At 37.1% G+C, this 16,939-nt stretch overlaps 1 protein-coding gene across 2 annotated transcripts in view; it reads right to left on the reverse strand.

Moving 5' to 3' along the window:
• The window catches only part of Plxdc2 (plexin domain containing 2), a 415,814-nt gene that overhangs the window by 243,813 nt on the left and 155,062 nt on the right, over positions 1-16,939 (reverse strand). For both annotated transcript variants that reach the window (XM_047520000.1, XM_047519999.1), the window contains one exon: positions 10,279-10,490. In XM_047520000.1, the coding sequence (XP_047375956.1) occupies positions 10,279-10,490 (212 nt within the window). The remainder of the gene's footprint in view (positions 1-10,278; positions 10,491-16,939) is intronic.

Raw genomic sequence — 16,939 nt, forward strand, 5'->3', positions numbered from 1 at the left:
AGTCATTCTTTATTAAAATTGTACCCAAAAAAGAGAAAAATGGTACTTTATATCTGTCTTTGAAGATAACATATCATTCTATAATCTTGTTTACAATGGACAAATTAACTGTTTTTAGTTCTTTGGGAAGATTTGCTAATGTTCCTTATAAATACTTTCAGAATGTAACATTTTACATTATCTTTTACTCCATACTAATTTTAAATGATAGAATAAGTAAACATTTGCATTCAAATAATAAACACTGTGGGAAACACTATAAGATAATGGGAGAATATTATAACCTAGATTTTCTCAGAAAAATCTGAAAATCAAATCAATGCATTTATCTTTGATAATTATAGAAAACTTTCCAGACTATAATCCATTAAACCCCAAAAGGTCAGGCAGCATTATTTTTTGAAAGGAAATAGTATCATGAAATAAAATCCTCTAGTTTTGGAAGTACCTGAAAACTTTTGTTCCTTTTAATAAGAGGGGCTACAATTAAGTTAAATTTTAAAACTTAAACAGAGAGAAGTCTTGTTATGCATGTTTTTTTTCTTTCAAATTCCTTTGGCCACAGTGGAATCTGCATTATGAATTCAAAATAATATAGATAGATGATAGGTAGGGAGAGATATTGTGTAAAAGATGAAAAACTGTTTTCTGTAGCTTTACCTCTTTCAGCTAGAGATTGCATAAATATATGAAGCTTACAAAAGGGATAGAAATTACTTGTAAAAGAGAAATAGTTTCAGCTGTGTTTAATCCATTCATTCAATTCAGTGCGATGGATTCCAAACTAGTACTTCAATTTAATAGCTCAGGCTTGAAATACCATATGGAAATAGCTCAAAACAACTGTTCCCAAGGGCTGTAAAGTTCAATTCTTCTCTTGTTTCTAGACAGATTCAGACATCCATGCATTGCTAGGGCATGAACAGAAAGATTTTCTTTCAGAAAAACACAAAAGGAAAAGTAAGGCAGTCTCTTTTCATTCTAAATGGTCCCACCCTTTCTTGGACCTTGGGATATTTAATGCCTGGTCTACCAGAGCATATAGTAGCATATTAGCACATTTATTTATGGCAAATGTAAAATCAATGAATGAAATCACATATGCATATTTCCTTTTTATAAAGAGACCCTTACCTATCCTAAATCTGCTTCAAAAATATAAGGTGAAGTAAAACTCTCTGATCATTTAGAGAATATATTATACAACTTTGCTTAAAAATAGAAATGTTAAGTGTTCTTAAGTTTAAATAATCAGAGAAAAATTTAAATGCCTCATGTATTTACAATGGCCCACATATGTATAGACTTGACACTATTTCCATAAAATTCACAATATCTGGTGAACACACATGAGACAGACATCTTTGGCAAAAGACCATAGAAACTTCTGGTTGTCACATAGAATTATAGAACTTTACTGTTTATCACAGGCTCATGTCTTTTATTTTTTTCAATGAATTGGTGCTAAATTATGCAATGCACATTAATTTGTTAGATAAGATAAATGGCAAAGATTTGGTGTGATTGGTGCACTATAGTGGCATTACACTATAGTATTCTTAGTCCTAAAACTTTATCTGCCATAGGGTCTGGCAGATTAATAATATTACAAATATCTATGAATTAAATAGAGGCCCCAATACTTACTTGGGTGCAGTAATAAAAACCACGCTATTAGCATGTCCAAACCAACTCAGACCTATTTAGTCTTTGAGCTACAATACTGTTATTATTACATTTTCCAATTCTGAAAAGGACAGGAAAAAAAAAGTCCTTAAGACCTAATGCATTGATACAAAAAGTGGCAGTCCAGTGAATGATCTCTGAAGTCTTTCTTTATTGCCAGAGAAGTAGTCAGCTGAGGAGATCAGTTATGGTGCACAGTGGGAGATAGATGGATTTAACTCCAAATTCCTTGGAAGCTGGTATCCCCAAACAACACTGCTGGCAGATAAACCAGGACCATTCATTGCTTGATCCTTAAATATTTACTTCTCCTGTGCATTCCCTCATCCAGGTTTAGGAAAGCAAAGGGACACATGCCTCCCTGAAACACCAGTCACTGTGGGTGTATCCAGCTGTACTCTTGCCAAGGCACAAATCTCTTTAGGAGAAGAGGGGGCTGGGGCATCTACTGCCCTTTCTTCTCAGTTCTAGCCCATTTTGAGTGGCCACTTATTCCTTGGCTCTGAGCCCTCTGCTCAACATTTGCAGACTGCATACATTCTGAACTATCAAAACTATCAGTATGGATTTTTAGCATAATTTCTTAATATAAATTATAGTAGTTCAATTTACCATGGTTGACAGAACCCAAGACCCCAGACTATGCCTAAAACTGCAGATAGTACGAAGCCTTATATATACCACATTTTTACCTATTCAAACACATATTTCTATGACGAAGGTTTAATTTATAAATTAGGCATAGCAAAAGATTAACAAAAATAATGAAATAAAACGATTCTGAAACCATTATATTAAAAGGCATGTGGATGTTGTCTCTCTCAAAATATTTTGTTGTATTTTCACTTAAAGGAAGCACTTTATGGATTGTTTTACCATATCTGAATTGCTAGCAACACTATTCTTGTGCTTTGTAGTTATAATGAAGTAAAGTAAGGGTCAGTTGAATACCAGTATTAAAATACCATGATAGCCAATCTGATAACCAAGAGAGCTACTAAGTAACTACAAGAAAGGTAGCATATACAGAATGGATACATCAGACAAAGAGATGGTTCACATGCTGGACCAGTAAGAACAGAATGGCACAAGATTTCATCATGCTGCTCAGAATGATGTGCAACTTAAAACTTGGAATTATTTATTTACTCAGATTAGGGTACCTTTTAAAATTTGTGAATTGTTTGGTTTTGGAATTTTCCATTTAATATTTTCAGATCATAGTTGAACACAGGCAGCCAAAACTATAACAAGCATTCAGGCAAATAATGGAGGACTGCTGTAGAAAAATATCTAGACGTATGATATTGAAGCAAAGCTATAATTTTTGATATTTAAAAATAATTCTCATAAGATCATATTTTAAGTATCCTATGGGAAATTAATCTGGGTAAATAAGAAAATAAAATTTCAAGGTGAAAAAATAGAAATTCAACTGATTAATAGTTACCTGATATTCCCTGTACCAGAAGTTTTCTATCACTGTCACTATATAATGCAATGAGAGCATATAATTGGGTCCTCCTAACTAGGTAGGAAATGAGGTAGGAAAAACTAAGTGTAATAGTCTTATAATTAATCTCAAGATCCTACAGAGAATGGGGAGATTAAAAATGGTAAGTCTCTTTGTACTTGGACAATGCAAAAATATTATTTACAATGAAACTTCTAGTTCTGAAAATAAATTACATGACTAATACACTTACTAACTTTACAACTTGTATGTATCATTCCAAAGACTATTTCCATGCCATTACTGTAAGTAAACTCAATTAGCTAACAGTGAAGCATCACAGAGATAATCTAGTTATTCTTTATGGAACTCTTTGAAGGACAGATATGGATCTTTTTCCATTTTCATTTCAATAAAGAGCTGACATGTCAGGCTAAGAATAATCTATAATTGAGCAAGATATATGATACTCTATTTTAATCCTCATTATCATTTTAGAGGATGAGCAATAATTGCAGATATCACTTCTGCCTGATTTACTATTTTCAGTGCATTTTCTTCCGTGAAAAGCAAAAGTCCTCATCAATATTATAAAATGAACAGAATTCAATCAGAAGTGTGAAACTACCTATTCTTGCCAATTTCCCAAACAGAAGAAATTGAAATAGATTTTGTTCTCAGTTAATGTAGGCTCTTTGGCAATACATAGTTGAAGGGAAATCTCAACCTACAAAAGATGGGTAGGGTCAAGGTAGTAACAAACTGCCCTCCCAGGAAAGGCAATGACAAACAAAGATCTGCGATTAAAAGTCAGAAAAACACCAGAAATCTAGGCAAAATTTCAGCCATAGTGGTTCATTTCAATTAATGAATGAAAATGTAAATATTTCTGTAATTCATATGTTCATCCATAGCCTGCCTATCCACTATCTCTTTTCACCTCACAACTATTCTCAGATAAACTGAACTCATATTTTTCCTTCTAGACTTGGGTTTTCTGATCTAGTCTCCACTCAATCTTCCAGAGGGATGTTTTAGGAGTATTAATACAATCTTGCTTTTTCCTATGTAATATCTTTCAGTGGTTCCCAAGTATAAATTCTAAAAGTCTTATACAATCAAAGATAAAATTTTATTCCTGCTTATCTGTGCAAAATTCTGCCTACAAATACCTTTACATGTACCTATCTTCTGACTCTCTCTTCATGACTTGCTTCCCATAACACTTTATCCCTACATTAATCCTAGCTCACTCCTGAATAAGTGTCTCCAACATGTGTTAATTAACTTATGCCATATTTCTTCTTATTTTCAACTGCATGCACCCATAAAGTTTTCTTTCTTATACTTCTTGGAATCCATCTGACACCTATATGCATTTGGGAAGTTGCAATTCCTTTTGGAGTCAAATATGTGTGCTTCTTCAGAATTAATCTTAGTATTCCCTTTGTAGAGTTTTCTGATTCTGCAACCACATGCTGAAATCTCTACAAGTTTTAAATTCCCTAAAATGGAAATGCCACATTTAAAAAAAAAACAGTCACCAGCTTTTCACATTCATAATAAATATAGGAACAGAACTGTTCAGTATCAGGTGGTACTTTTCTTTCTTTTGAAAAAGAATGTCACAAATCTGCATTATCACCTTTTTTTTTTTAACATACGCTGAGTGGAGTGCAGTCAGAGGACAGAATCCACAGAGTTCCACAAACCTATTACTCTATTTCTGTGGATTGATGCATCTTATTACTACTTTATATTCATATTCATTATCCTTATTGTCAGATATCTCAAACTGAGAAAGTTTATTTAGGCTTAAAAGACACAGACACAGTAGGAGTTTGATGATGGATAATTGGATATGATCTCTATACTACAAACACACCATGGAGATTCTGCCTATATCAAAATAATAAAATTGGCCTCTTCATAAAAATAATCATCAGAGCAATCATTATTTTTAGATTCAGCATTTGCCAGTGACTTCTTTCATCTTAAATAGATTACCTTGTTAGAGATAAAAAAAAAAGAGCTCATATGATAACCTGTGTAGCATTTAACAACTGATAATTTTAAAAGAAACATATTGTACAACTTGGAAAAATAAGATATTGACATAACTGGCAGCATATGCAATGGCAGAAGATCAAAGACTCTTACACATGCATTTAAGAGAAAAACTCTTGATCTCTATTTTTAGCTAAATCTATCACATGTATTTGATGATCATTCTCCTTTGTGCTTTCCACAGATATGAACTCAGTGCACACATGGAGGATGACGCATACAAATGACACCTTGTCCCTACATTAATCCTGGCTCTCTACAGGATTAGGTTCTCCATCACGTAGGAATCAACCTATGCCATATTTCTTCTCCTTTTCAGTTGCTTGACACCGTGATGCTTTATTCTCCCTCCCTCTCTCTCTCTCTCTCTCTCTCTCTCTCTCTCTCTCTCTCTCTTTCTGGATATGCCTACAATTTTTATTTATTTACTTTTACCAGCATGAGAACTCTACAAGGCATTCTGTTAGTAAACAACAAAATGATTTTTCATACCATTTATATCTTCAAAACTAACTCCTGATTCTGCATTGTGGTCTAGCTTATTGCAACTCAAAACCTGGCCAGGGATGTCATCAAGGAGGACATGTTAGGAACACAGACTATCAGGCAGACTCTAGCCTAGAACTAAGACATTCCAATTGTGTGATTTAGCCAGATTCTCAGGTGATCTGTAAGCATGTTAAAGAATCAGAGGCACTGGCTTATCTCACAATTTCTCAATCTGTTTGGATCATGAAACTACCTTTATCTGCTCCATAAGTCCTATTTTTATAACAGGTCATCTGGGACTTTTGAATTCAGCCAGGAATCACACTCTACAGTCCTTTTCATAAGTACTTTTATTGTCCCAAGGGAAGGAATAAGACAGTTTCCAATATTACATGTGACTAACTGGCAAAAACTACATATGTGATTTAGAGTGTCAGAAAGGAATTTGTGATTGATTTCTATAAAGGGAAGTACTCTAAGATACCAACACTGTCCTTTAGGGTTAGGATGATGAAATTGAGCTTTATGGAGTGTCTATAATTCTCAGCAAACAACTGCTAAGGCACTTGCCGTTCTAGGAACCACCAGTCTTGCTATAACAGTTCCAAGCTGGGAAACAGAAGGGTAGCCAGCTCCCAGGTGAAGAGGTGTCCCCCAGACTGTTTATGGTTATATCCTTGGAATCATGGGATTCACAGAAGTCTGCTTAAACAAGGCCAAATCAAGAATGAATTCAACTTCACCTGAAAGGTCTGTGTAGTCGTTTATAGTTCTGAAATACTTATAAAGAGTTGCACACTTACTGTGTGTTTTCTGATACCTTCAGTTTAATTCCTGCTAATCAGCAAAGGTTCACTGATTACATGGTCACATGAATAGAGGACATGTAGGAATAAAGTTCTTACTGGGCAAGGAGGTACATGCCTATAATCCCAGTGGATCGGGAGGCTGAAATAGGAGAATCACAAATTCAAGGCCAGCCTTAGCAACTTAGTGAAGTCCTAAGCAACTTAGTGAGACCCTGTCTCTCAAGAAAATAAAAAAGGGTTGGGGATGTAGCTCAATGGTTAAGTGACCTTGGGTTCAATCACTGGTTTAAAAAAAAAAAAAAAAAAAAAAAAGAATAAAAATCTCACAGAAATCAACATTCAGATCAACAGGGACAGCTACCATTGGCGGGTTCTTACAGTCAACAGGAAGCACAGTAGACTTCAAAACATTATTGTATCTTTATGGGAAGAATATTTTAAAAGAAAACAATAGAAACAATAATAAAACTTCAATTGAAAGAATTCTTTAACTGGGATAGCCAGTTTTACAATCCTTCCATTATCTGTTCTGATGCAAAGCCAGGAAAAATACTATCACAAAGCACCAAATCAAAGAGAATAACAGCCTTTGTTTATTTCAGAATGAATTTGTACTGGAAGGGTAAGCATGCTATTGTCTTTTGGGTTTTTTGTTTGTTTGTTTGTTTGCTTTTTGTTTTTTTAAATGGAAATAAAGTCTAGACAATGGAAGAAAAGAGGAGACCATTTTCAAGAATACCCTTCTCAGTGGTTTTGGTCTCACTAGGATACAAATGATTTTAGTAGCTACTACTACAGCCAGAGCTGCTGGACAAAATGATTCTGATTTCTGAAATAGACTATGAAAGCATCTAAAGGAAAAGATAACCATAGTCTTTCATGCAGCTTGCTTGTATTTAGAATATGAACCAAAATGCTTATTCCTAAAAGGTAAGAAAAATCTTGTCACTATGGTTACCAGTGAGTAATCACTCTAACTGATTGGTTCCTTTTATTTTTATTATTCAATTCAATTGGGCAAAAGTATTCTTCCCAAGAAAGGCCCCAGAAAGACTACTTCAAGGTCAGGCTATGTTTAATATATCCTAACTATTACTTAAGGATCAGGATAAGTAAAACTTTCCAAAGATGTATCAGACAAAGATTTTTGTTTCAAAAACAAGTAGCAGTGCATAGAAGCAACTTAGGAAGACTCCCCATCATCTCCATTAAAACCCAGAACCCCATCAAAATAAATTTCAATAAAAGGGTAGGCAGTGCTCCTTAATGATAAAAGCAGCTGTAGCTCCGTGATAAACTCCTTCCAGGCAGATTGAAACCCTAAGGTTCCACCCATGTGGATATGCAGGGACTGCCTGTCCAAAATCACTACATAAAGCAATTGCTATTGTGTCTCCATCTAGTAGAGGAAGCTCAGGTACTAGAAGGCTTACCTTTGGGAGCTTGTCAACTTTGGGTTTGAACACCAGCCCCACTACTGATTAATAGAAGACCTCAGAAAAACACTGTGTAAAAAGTCATTATTATTGCCCAGGAAAACTGGGGACACACATCTCACAAGGTTACCATAAGGACCCAACCAGACAGCATATAGCATATAGCACCCATCAGAATTTTGGCCTCAAGTACATTTCCATAAAAGAGCTACCTGCCCATCCTTCCTTCTACATTTTACTGATTCAAAACTCCTGATCCATTTGTGATTTCCCTCTGTTAACGTGGAAAAGAGAAAAACTGATAGAATAACAAAATCACAGTTATAACAACAATGGGATTATATTTTGAGAAGTGTTAATAAATCCCTGAGAAAAGGGACTTTTTATTACACTAGTGATGAAGAGAGATCTCAGAGTTCCAGGAATCCCTGCTACCCTCCTTCAGGTAGCAGGTTCTAGTTCCAGGCAGAGTACCTGTCTGATTCCTTCAGGTAGACTCTCCCTTCCTTATGCTATGCCCCAGCAAAGAAGTGACCAGGGGTAGAAGATATTGTCTACCCCCAAGGTGTTAAAATCACACTATTACCAGAATAGCAGGCCCCACTATAGGAGTCCGAATAGTCTCTCATGAGTATTACATGACATCTGCTCCTTATGTATCCCCTGCTGCTGGTTAAAGGGACTGGGAGTCAGGAAACACCACAGCCACATACCAGCTAAGGTCATGCAGAGGGTTTCAGAAATTGCTGGGCTTGTCACATATACAGAATTCCAGCAGCCTCTGCTTCAGATCTTCTGAAGATTTCTCTCACTGTGATGGAACAAAATGATACCTTGGTACCATTTGTAGGATTATAGTATCCGTCCCATGACATTTGAGTTCTTTTCATAAATAATGAGCATTTCAGGGACAGTGGCACAGAGAAAGAGTGCTGCCTGGTTCTTAAAAATCACAAGCCTGCCATCTGGGAGAAAGTAGGAACTAAAAATTCAAACAGAGAGATAATATACAAACAGAAAATGGCCAGACTGTATCAATAAGGAACTGTGACCCCCAAGTGCTATAGCAACCAGTCCAAGAAGCCAAATCACAGCCTTGGTAGTAGTCAGAATTGAATGGTCAGGACTTGATTAATAACTGGGATCTTCCGTTTATCCTTGTCCCTGTTTCTAACTTAGGACCAACTATGGAAATCAAATATGTTGCTCAAACCATTCACCAAAGATGCTATTTCTAATTTGTCCACCAGCAGCTTCCCATGCCAACCACCTCCAATCAGAGCATCCCCAAGCCTCCCCTTTCCCCACTATTTTTCCACCCCTTTACCTTCCTTTGAGTCTTCAGCAAAGGCAAATGATAGTGGCTGACAGTCTTTGTGTAGCAAACCAAATAATTAGCCTCTATTCTCATTTGGGTTTACTTGTTTGTTTTGGTTGTGTCTATTTAACAATCAAGATCATAGTTTAGGATTGCAATGTTAAGGATCTGGAAACAAGAAATGTACTACCACCCTTGAAGCTTCTGAGTGACCCTAAAAGCTACCTAAAACGTGTGCTCTGCAAACTTCACACTCACCAAAACTCTCTCCAAACTTCCTCCTCCCTCTGCTTCATGGCTCCAACAATAGCAAAGAACAATGAACAGTCACAGAGTGGCCAAGCATCCCAGTTGGTACAGAACTATCCCATGATTAGCATTGGAAGTCCTAGATCCCTGGAAACCCCTAGAGCCTTGGGCAAACTGTGACACTTGGTCACCTGCAAAACTCTCCAACATGTTACATGCTGTCTCATTACAGAGACAGCCATTACATTGTCAGCCATTACAGAGGCAATTCACACTGCCAGGAATGGCCTTCTTTCTTTCCAGTAATAAGTTATTGAACAAGCAAACGTTTCTCAGTCAGCTAAGCTCCTGCCTAAATACCCAATCCTGGGCAAAACCTCTTTGTTAACACTCTAACCCCCAAACCCAAGAGGGCTTCATTCTGCCCTCCTGCCTGGCACACCATGATACACATTTTTGTACATGCTTTACAGTACATGAATGATCTGGTGAGAGTCTTTGTACCCTCCAACACCATCAATTCCTGTACAATAGGTGCTATGCTGTCCCCTCAAAGCTGTCACCATTCCAAGACCACATTTATATGTTTCATGAGTGAATTAGTGGATGAGTAAATGGGTTAGTTACTAAATTAATAAAATGAATTTTTCTTTTTTTAAGACCAAGAGGTTGAGATTGAGATAAAGAGAAGACATACGTATAGTAGAAGTTGGGCACATTACAAGAAATAGATTCATTAATCCCTCTCAACTACCCAGATAACTTATCTACCTCAATCTGGGTGGCGTTGTCCTGCCCATCATCCAGTAGCAGGTCTGAGAAGCCTCTGGGTTCTGGAGAGTCTTGGCCCATGCTTGCTCGGTTGGTATCTACTGCCTTGAGAGGGTCCAGGTTCCTTTTCCACCTGTGGCTGTATGCCTGTGAGTCCACTTCCACCTCCTCTGCTGTTCCAGGGAAGGCCTGAGCAACCTCATATCTCCAATCTGAAAAAGAAGCAAACTATGTTACCTCTTGGTATCATATACAAACTATCTACTAGTGAAGAAGAAGGAACTTTGCTAGTCATTAGAATAGGACACCCACTTGCAACAGTGAAATCAGCTCTCTTACAATATTTCCAGTTGGCCTGATCAACCCTGAGTAGGATGCATCTCAGGATGCACCAGAAAATGTGACAATGGTTAATGTGCAGATCTTGCAGAGTTCCTAAAATAGGTGCACAATGCAGCAATGTGTATTTACTTCCTTCCTTCACACCCTGCACACATGCACTTCACAGATGTCCTTTAACTATTCTGCAAAGCAAGCTAGAATCCAAACAAAAGAAAGAAATTAAGAGATTTTGAGCTAATTTGAAAATAAAAGTTCAAACCTTACCAATTTGTAAGCTTACATTTATTTCACATGATTTGTGCTGGTATGCAAAGAAATAACAATGTCTTTGAATGGGTTAAATAATATACGGCCTCATCTTCTTGTAAATGTGCTAACCTGCGTTGTAGTTTACAAGCCAGACTGGGTTCATTGCCTAACTCATTTAATAAGCAACACCCACAGGAGTCATTGGAGTCTCACTTGTTCATTTGTGCTGTTCTCACCTTGGGATCTTGTCAGGGTGGTAAAGGATGACAGTGATAGGCACTTATAGAAATGGATGGGACGGCAAGGAGATCAAATCACAGAGGCACTTGAAAGCCATCTGCAAGGACCAGCCTGCTGACCCAGCTCAGTCTGCCACTACAGGAGGGAAAATTACATTTAATCATCACTCCCAGTCTTTCATTTCAGTAGGTCAGCAGGGGAAGGTGTACCACAAGGATTGAAAATTCAGTTTCTGAGCAAGAAGAACAGCCTTCTTCTATGCAACCATTACCAAAAGATGTGAATTGACAGGCTTTATAACTGGCCAGATACAAGTTCAAAAAGGGCTAAGAGAGAAGTTATTTAATTATGGTCAGGACATTCCCCTCTATACAAGAACATTCCAAGAAACCAAGGTGTATTTAACGTAGCTTTTCATATCATTGAATCAGCGATTTAGAACTCCAGTAACTAACTTAAAGTTACCACTATCACTTGCAGGCACAATGGCTGAAAATCTCTCCCTTTCAGCTCAGGTGCTAATAATTCTTCTAGACATAGAGGACAGTCAAAGGTTTTGCAGTGAACCTCAAAGATCTCTTACATCCTGAAGCCTTGGTGGGTAGAACCAGAGGAAAAAACCTACCAGAGAGTCTCCAAAAGAATCACAAGGACCAAAATAATTAAACTACCTAGAGAGAAAGCTAAAAACCAGAGAAATACTGCAGTGTGTTCAATTCACTGAGCTGTACTCTAAATAAACCTGCATGGGGAAGGGTTTGGCACTTGCCTGGCATGCCCAAGGTCCTGGGTTCAATCCCCAATCCTGCCTTAAAAGCAAAACTCATGTACAGGAAGGGTCTCACATGGTTCCCAGCCTCCCTCCACTTAGTGCAGTGCACATGTGATATCAATATTGTCATTGTCATTCTAGAAAATGCTTCTTTTGTAACACTCTTGTCCCCACTGGCCATTGAACAGTATCTAAATGTTCATCAAAGACTGAATGAGTGAATGAATGGAAATTGCTGACAGTCTCTTTTGGAGCAAGAATCACAGTACCAGACAGAATTAAGTAATGGAAAATCTACCAAGATTAGGAGACCTGGGTTGGGATTCTTACTGTTAGGTTTGCTGGTTTTGGGCTTCAACATAATTTAGCAAACTCCCTGTGCTTTAGTTGCCCCATGTTTTAAAGGAGAATGAAAATGTCTTACCTGCAAAGTCAGAGAGCGTTTTCTGAGAATGTGTCAGGCTCAAGACCTATGATCTTAGGCACAGCAATTTTACTTGCTTTATTTATATATCCTTCCTCATTATCAAAAATATATGAGGCAACTCACAACAAAGGTAAGCAATAAAATTTTAAAACAACCAGAGAAAACCTCCCAGTACAAAACCAGAGTCAACTTCGGAGACACATTTGACTTCTACTCAGGTTGGTGGCTCTCAGTTATACCTGGGGGACAAGGTGACACCTTTGGGGGTACCAATAGTCATGAAGGGACAACTGAACACTGAGGTAGAATCCCTGTTAGAATGTTGGTCTTGATAAGAAATAGTAAGGAACATAATGCAGTACATGAATTAAACTGCAACAGACAGAAAACTGGATTAAAAAAAATACACAGAGTCACACAGGATCTCTACAGTGAGGAGCATACAGAACTCTAAAGTGTAAATGAAGTGAAAATATACCTAAATCTCCAAGAATTTGTCTTCAATAAAAGTCTCCAAAAAAGAATTTCAAAGTAACTCTTGGTTTCTTTTATTTCATTAAAAATATTTTCTTCTTTTCTTTCTTTTGCATTTGGGCCTCACTATGTTGCCTAGGCTGGTCTTGAACTCGGATTCTTAGGATCCTCCTGCCTCAGCCTCCTGATTAGTGGGGACCTCAGTCATGTGCCCACCACCCTTACCCTTTTAGTTTCTTTTAAAGAGATGTTATTTTCTGCTTTCTGATATTAATTCTATAATGTCCTTTGGGGTACGTAAAACATAGGTCAAAATAGTTCTTTCTGTAGCCTCCATTGGCCTCACCTCAGGCCCCAGAATCCTGGCTTGAGCAGAAGCAGATAGAATAAATAACTGTGGAGGAAAAATAGGATTCTACTTCTCAAGTTCCTCAAATCCTCCTTTTCACATTTCTCTCTGTCCATTTACTCTAAAAACAACTACAAAGAAGCTTCAAAACCTAGGAATGATGATTTCTTATTTAACATTTAAGTTGAAATCCAAGAATTCTGATTACTGCGTCAAACACTTATTTTTGGAGTAAACATGCAAACTCAATCTTCAGCAGGATTATTGGGGAGAGTGAATTTAGAAGACAGGACTCCTGTATAAAAGAAGGAGTCATGGGCTGGGGAGATAGCTGAGTTCGATTCCCAGTACCGCAAAAAAAAAAAAAAAAAAAAAAAAAAAAAAAAAAGAAGGAGTCATGCTTACTCTGGTACTTTCAAGGTTGTTCCACACGGCTATGGGCTTCCTTTTTCTCCCATTGTTTAACAATGGTTTCTTATTTTTTTTTTTTTTTCTCTTTTCACCATTTAATGTTTAAATGATTATTTTGGTTTATGATGAACATATATTGATTGTACATACTAATGGGGTTCCGTGTGGCATTTCCACAGGTGTCTTCACCATGCACTGACAGATCTTGCTTGTGTGGCTGTCCCATTGACAGAGTTCCCAAGGGTCTGTTGGCATCCCTCTATCATCCACATGTTTGCTTCTCCTAAAATCTGCCACCACAAACTCTGAAACCAATTATTTGCTCCCTCTAATTGTGTTTACAAAGAATAAACAGGAACTTAGGAAGGGCCTGGGAGAATCTGTAATGAAAAAAATTCTGAATGTAAGACCTGGCCTCTGAGAACATCCTTTGGGTTGCCATTTTAAACCTAATTCCATTTCCCTGGTTATGTTATGACTAGGCTAGGTTTCTGGATCATGCATAGAGGAAATGTTACTCTGTGTTCATAATTCAGTGTACATGGCCCATCAAGACTGAAGTATGAAATCAATGAAGATTCAATTCCACTTTGGAATGATTTTAGAGAAAATAAAACAAGTCAAAGTGGATGTTTTATAGAAATAAAGATAGAAAAATCAGAAAAAAAAAACATAAGCATGGTTATCTATATTGTAAATTGGTTTTCTGCATGTTGTGAGTTTTCAGACACATGAAAATATTCCAAATTATTCTTTAAATCAGCACCAAAATGAATCATTCAGAAGCAGGATGAAGGGATAGATGGGATACAATTTCCCCCATCCCAGCTGTAGAGAAAACCAAGGAGAAAACAGGAGGGCTCGCTGAGGAGTCTGGTGGAACAGATTGTTTGCTTTCCGTCTACTGTATGTTAATTAAACCAATGATGGAAAACCTTCAAAGATAATTTTCTCCAACATATTTGCTACAGTTGTTCATCAGATAGCTCATGGTAAGTGTATTTAATGATTTCCACTTGGATATAAGCAAAGCTTTAAAAACACACATTTCTATACATATAATATGAATAGATCTTAACACATTCTTGAGACATTTGATTTGATTATATTAGCACACTGTTATTGAAGAAGGTGCTTCGTTATTTTTCCAATAGAGCACCATTACAAAACTACATAATGTCAAGTTTATCTGAGAACAAGAAACTTATGTGCATTTTCATAATGTTTTTGGAAATCTTGAAGTCTCGTTTGTGCCATTATGTGCTATAAAATAAAGCAAAAGGGAAGAAAGTTGTGATGGGCTGAGTATATTTATTTTTGTTAGACCCTAGTGATTTTATTTAAATGCCTTGTATTTTTAACTAAAATAGTTATGTATTAAAAATATCTAACCCTATTTCTTGACCCCTGACTATGAACTATATGCATTATATCCACTTGCCAAACTACCAAGAAGTAACTGCATACATTGACATGCCTCTCAACTCATTGCTATGCTACCTTTTGAGAGACACTGTTTTGTACTTTACAGGTGAATCAAATCACCATTGTGAATCCTCTGCAGACACATTCAGACTCCTCACTGAAATCAGATTTACTGTGAGATTCATCTGAGATCACATGAAAATATTTGGCTACGGTAGACTGCCATATGGTATTGCATCTCAATTTATTGCAGAACTGAAGAAAAGATTCTATAAAACAATTATATCTGTGGTTATGTTCATTAATGATCTGTCCAGTCAAGTTGGAATTTGAGATTTTGACAGCATTACAGAGGAAGGTAACTATAGTAGATAAGCTTAGAGAACGCTTGATCTAGAAGAATTGGAGGTTCTGAGTGGGACCTAGCTGCCATATGTCATTAAAGCTCTCCAGGACATTATTGTGCTTCCTGGGTCCTCCCTATCCACCAACTATAAAACACTTCAGGTATTTGCTCCAGCTACTTTTCTCTTTCCACATCACAATGTAACATTCCCAGCACACAGAATTTCTCAATAACCTCATTACCAACAATGAATAGAGTTACCTTTGCATAAATGAAAATTGTCCCCCATCCCCAAACCTTTGGTAAATCTTTCAACCCCTCCAAGATCCAGCTTAAATATTAAATGAACCGTCCCTTGAAGAGCTAACTGAATTTTCTCTCATAATCCAATAACTCCTTTCACCTGACTTTTAAGACATGTTTATGCCTACCTACTTGAATATGAGGTTGTAAGGAAAGAATTCACATAGCAGGCCTGAGACTCGCTGCTTTAGGAAGGACTTTTGCATGGTTGGCACTGGACTGACTCCTAAGAACTGAGTCTGAGGGAGGGTCCCCAAGCCTTCCCCGCTAGAAGTGCCTCCCTGTGCCTGAGTCATTTTGGTACATAATATCATTTATGCTGAACATCTGCCTTCCTTCTGGGAGTCTGGAATTTGGGTACATATGTGCTAGACAGAAAGTAACTGTGTGAATAACTCCAAATAAAATCCTGAGCTTCCTTATAATGAGCTTCCTTGATAGACAATATTTCATGTGTGTTATCACAACTCATTGCTGGAGCAATGCATTAGAAACACATTCCTGTGTGCCTGAAAAGGACACTTAGATATGTGCCCTGGATTCCACAGACACTATCCCAATGGCCTTTTATCTTTGCTGATTTGGCTTTGTATTCTTTGGCTGTAAGAAATCAAATCCTGAGTGTGACTACATGATGACTCTTGGAATCCACTTAGTAAATCACCACATTGGGTGGGGGTTTCTTGGAGCCCCAAACATGAGATGTTTTAGAGTAGTGACACTATCTTATTCATGTTTTGGGGTGTCTGATTGGAACAAGTACAGGCACTGGCATCTAATAAGGACCCAGTTTTTAAATAACAAATCAATGAATGCATGATTGACTAGGTTCAAGACAGGATCTTTAAAGTTTACATATGGTATCACTTTCCTATTTAGTGCCTTCAAATTTCAACTGTGTTTCTGAGTAATCAGAGAAAAGAGAAGAAGAAGGAGAAAATAATGGGAAACAAATCTGTAGATGCCTTTATTGATCTGAGATGAATTTGACTTAGAATGGGTCACTGGCCAGTTGTGTAATGTCCAGCAACACCATAGTCACAGTTTATCATCTCTGTCCTCTTTGGTAATGAGATCACTGAGAAATATAACACAAGTCTTTGAAGAATGTGGGCATAGTCCAGAGAGATTGAAATACTATGAAGTCAATGAAAAGAGAACAATTAGAAACTGAAAATAGAAAGTAAGTAGAAAATTACTCTAGAAGCTAGTGTTCAATCTCTCAGGCAGCAGAGAATTAGGACCTTAAGGGCCATGGTCAAGAAGCAAGTGCCCTGCACCCCATCTGCTCTGCATCTTTACCCTTCTCTCACTTCAGGTCAT

Source organism: Sciurus carolinensis, chromosome 12 (genome assembly GCF_902686445.1).
Source record: "Sciurus carolinensis chromosome 12, mSciCar1.2, whole genome shotgun sequence".
Classification (NCBI taxonomy): Eukaryota; Metazoa; Chordata; class Mammalia; order Rodentia; family Sciuridae; genus Sciurus; species Sciurus carolinensis.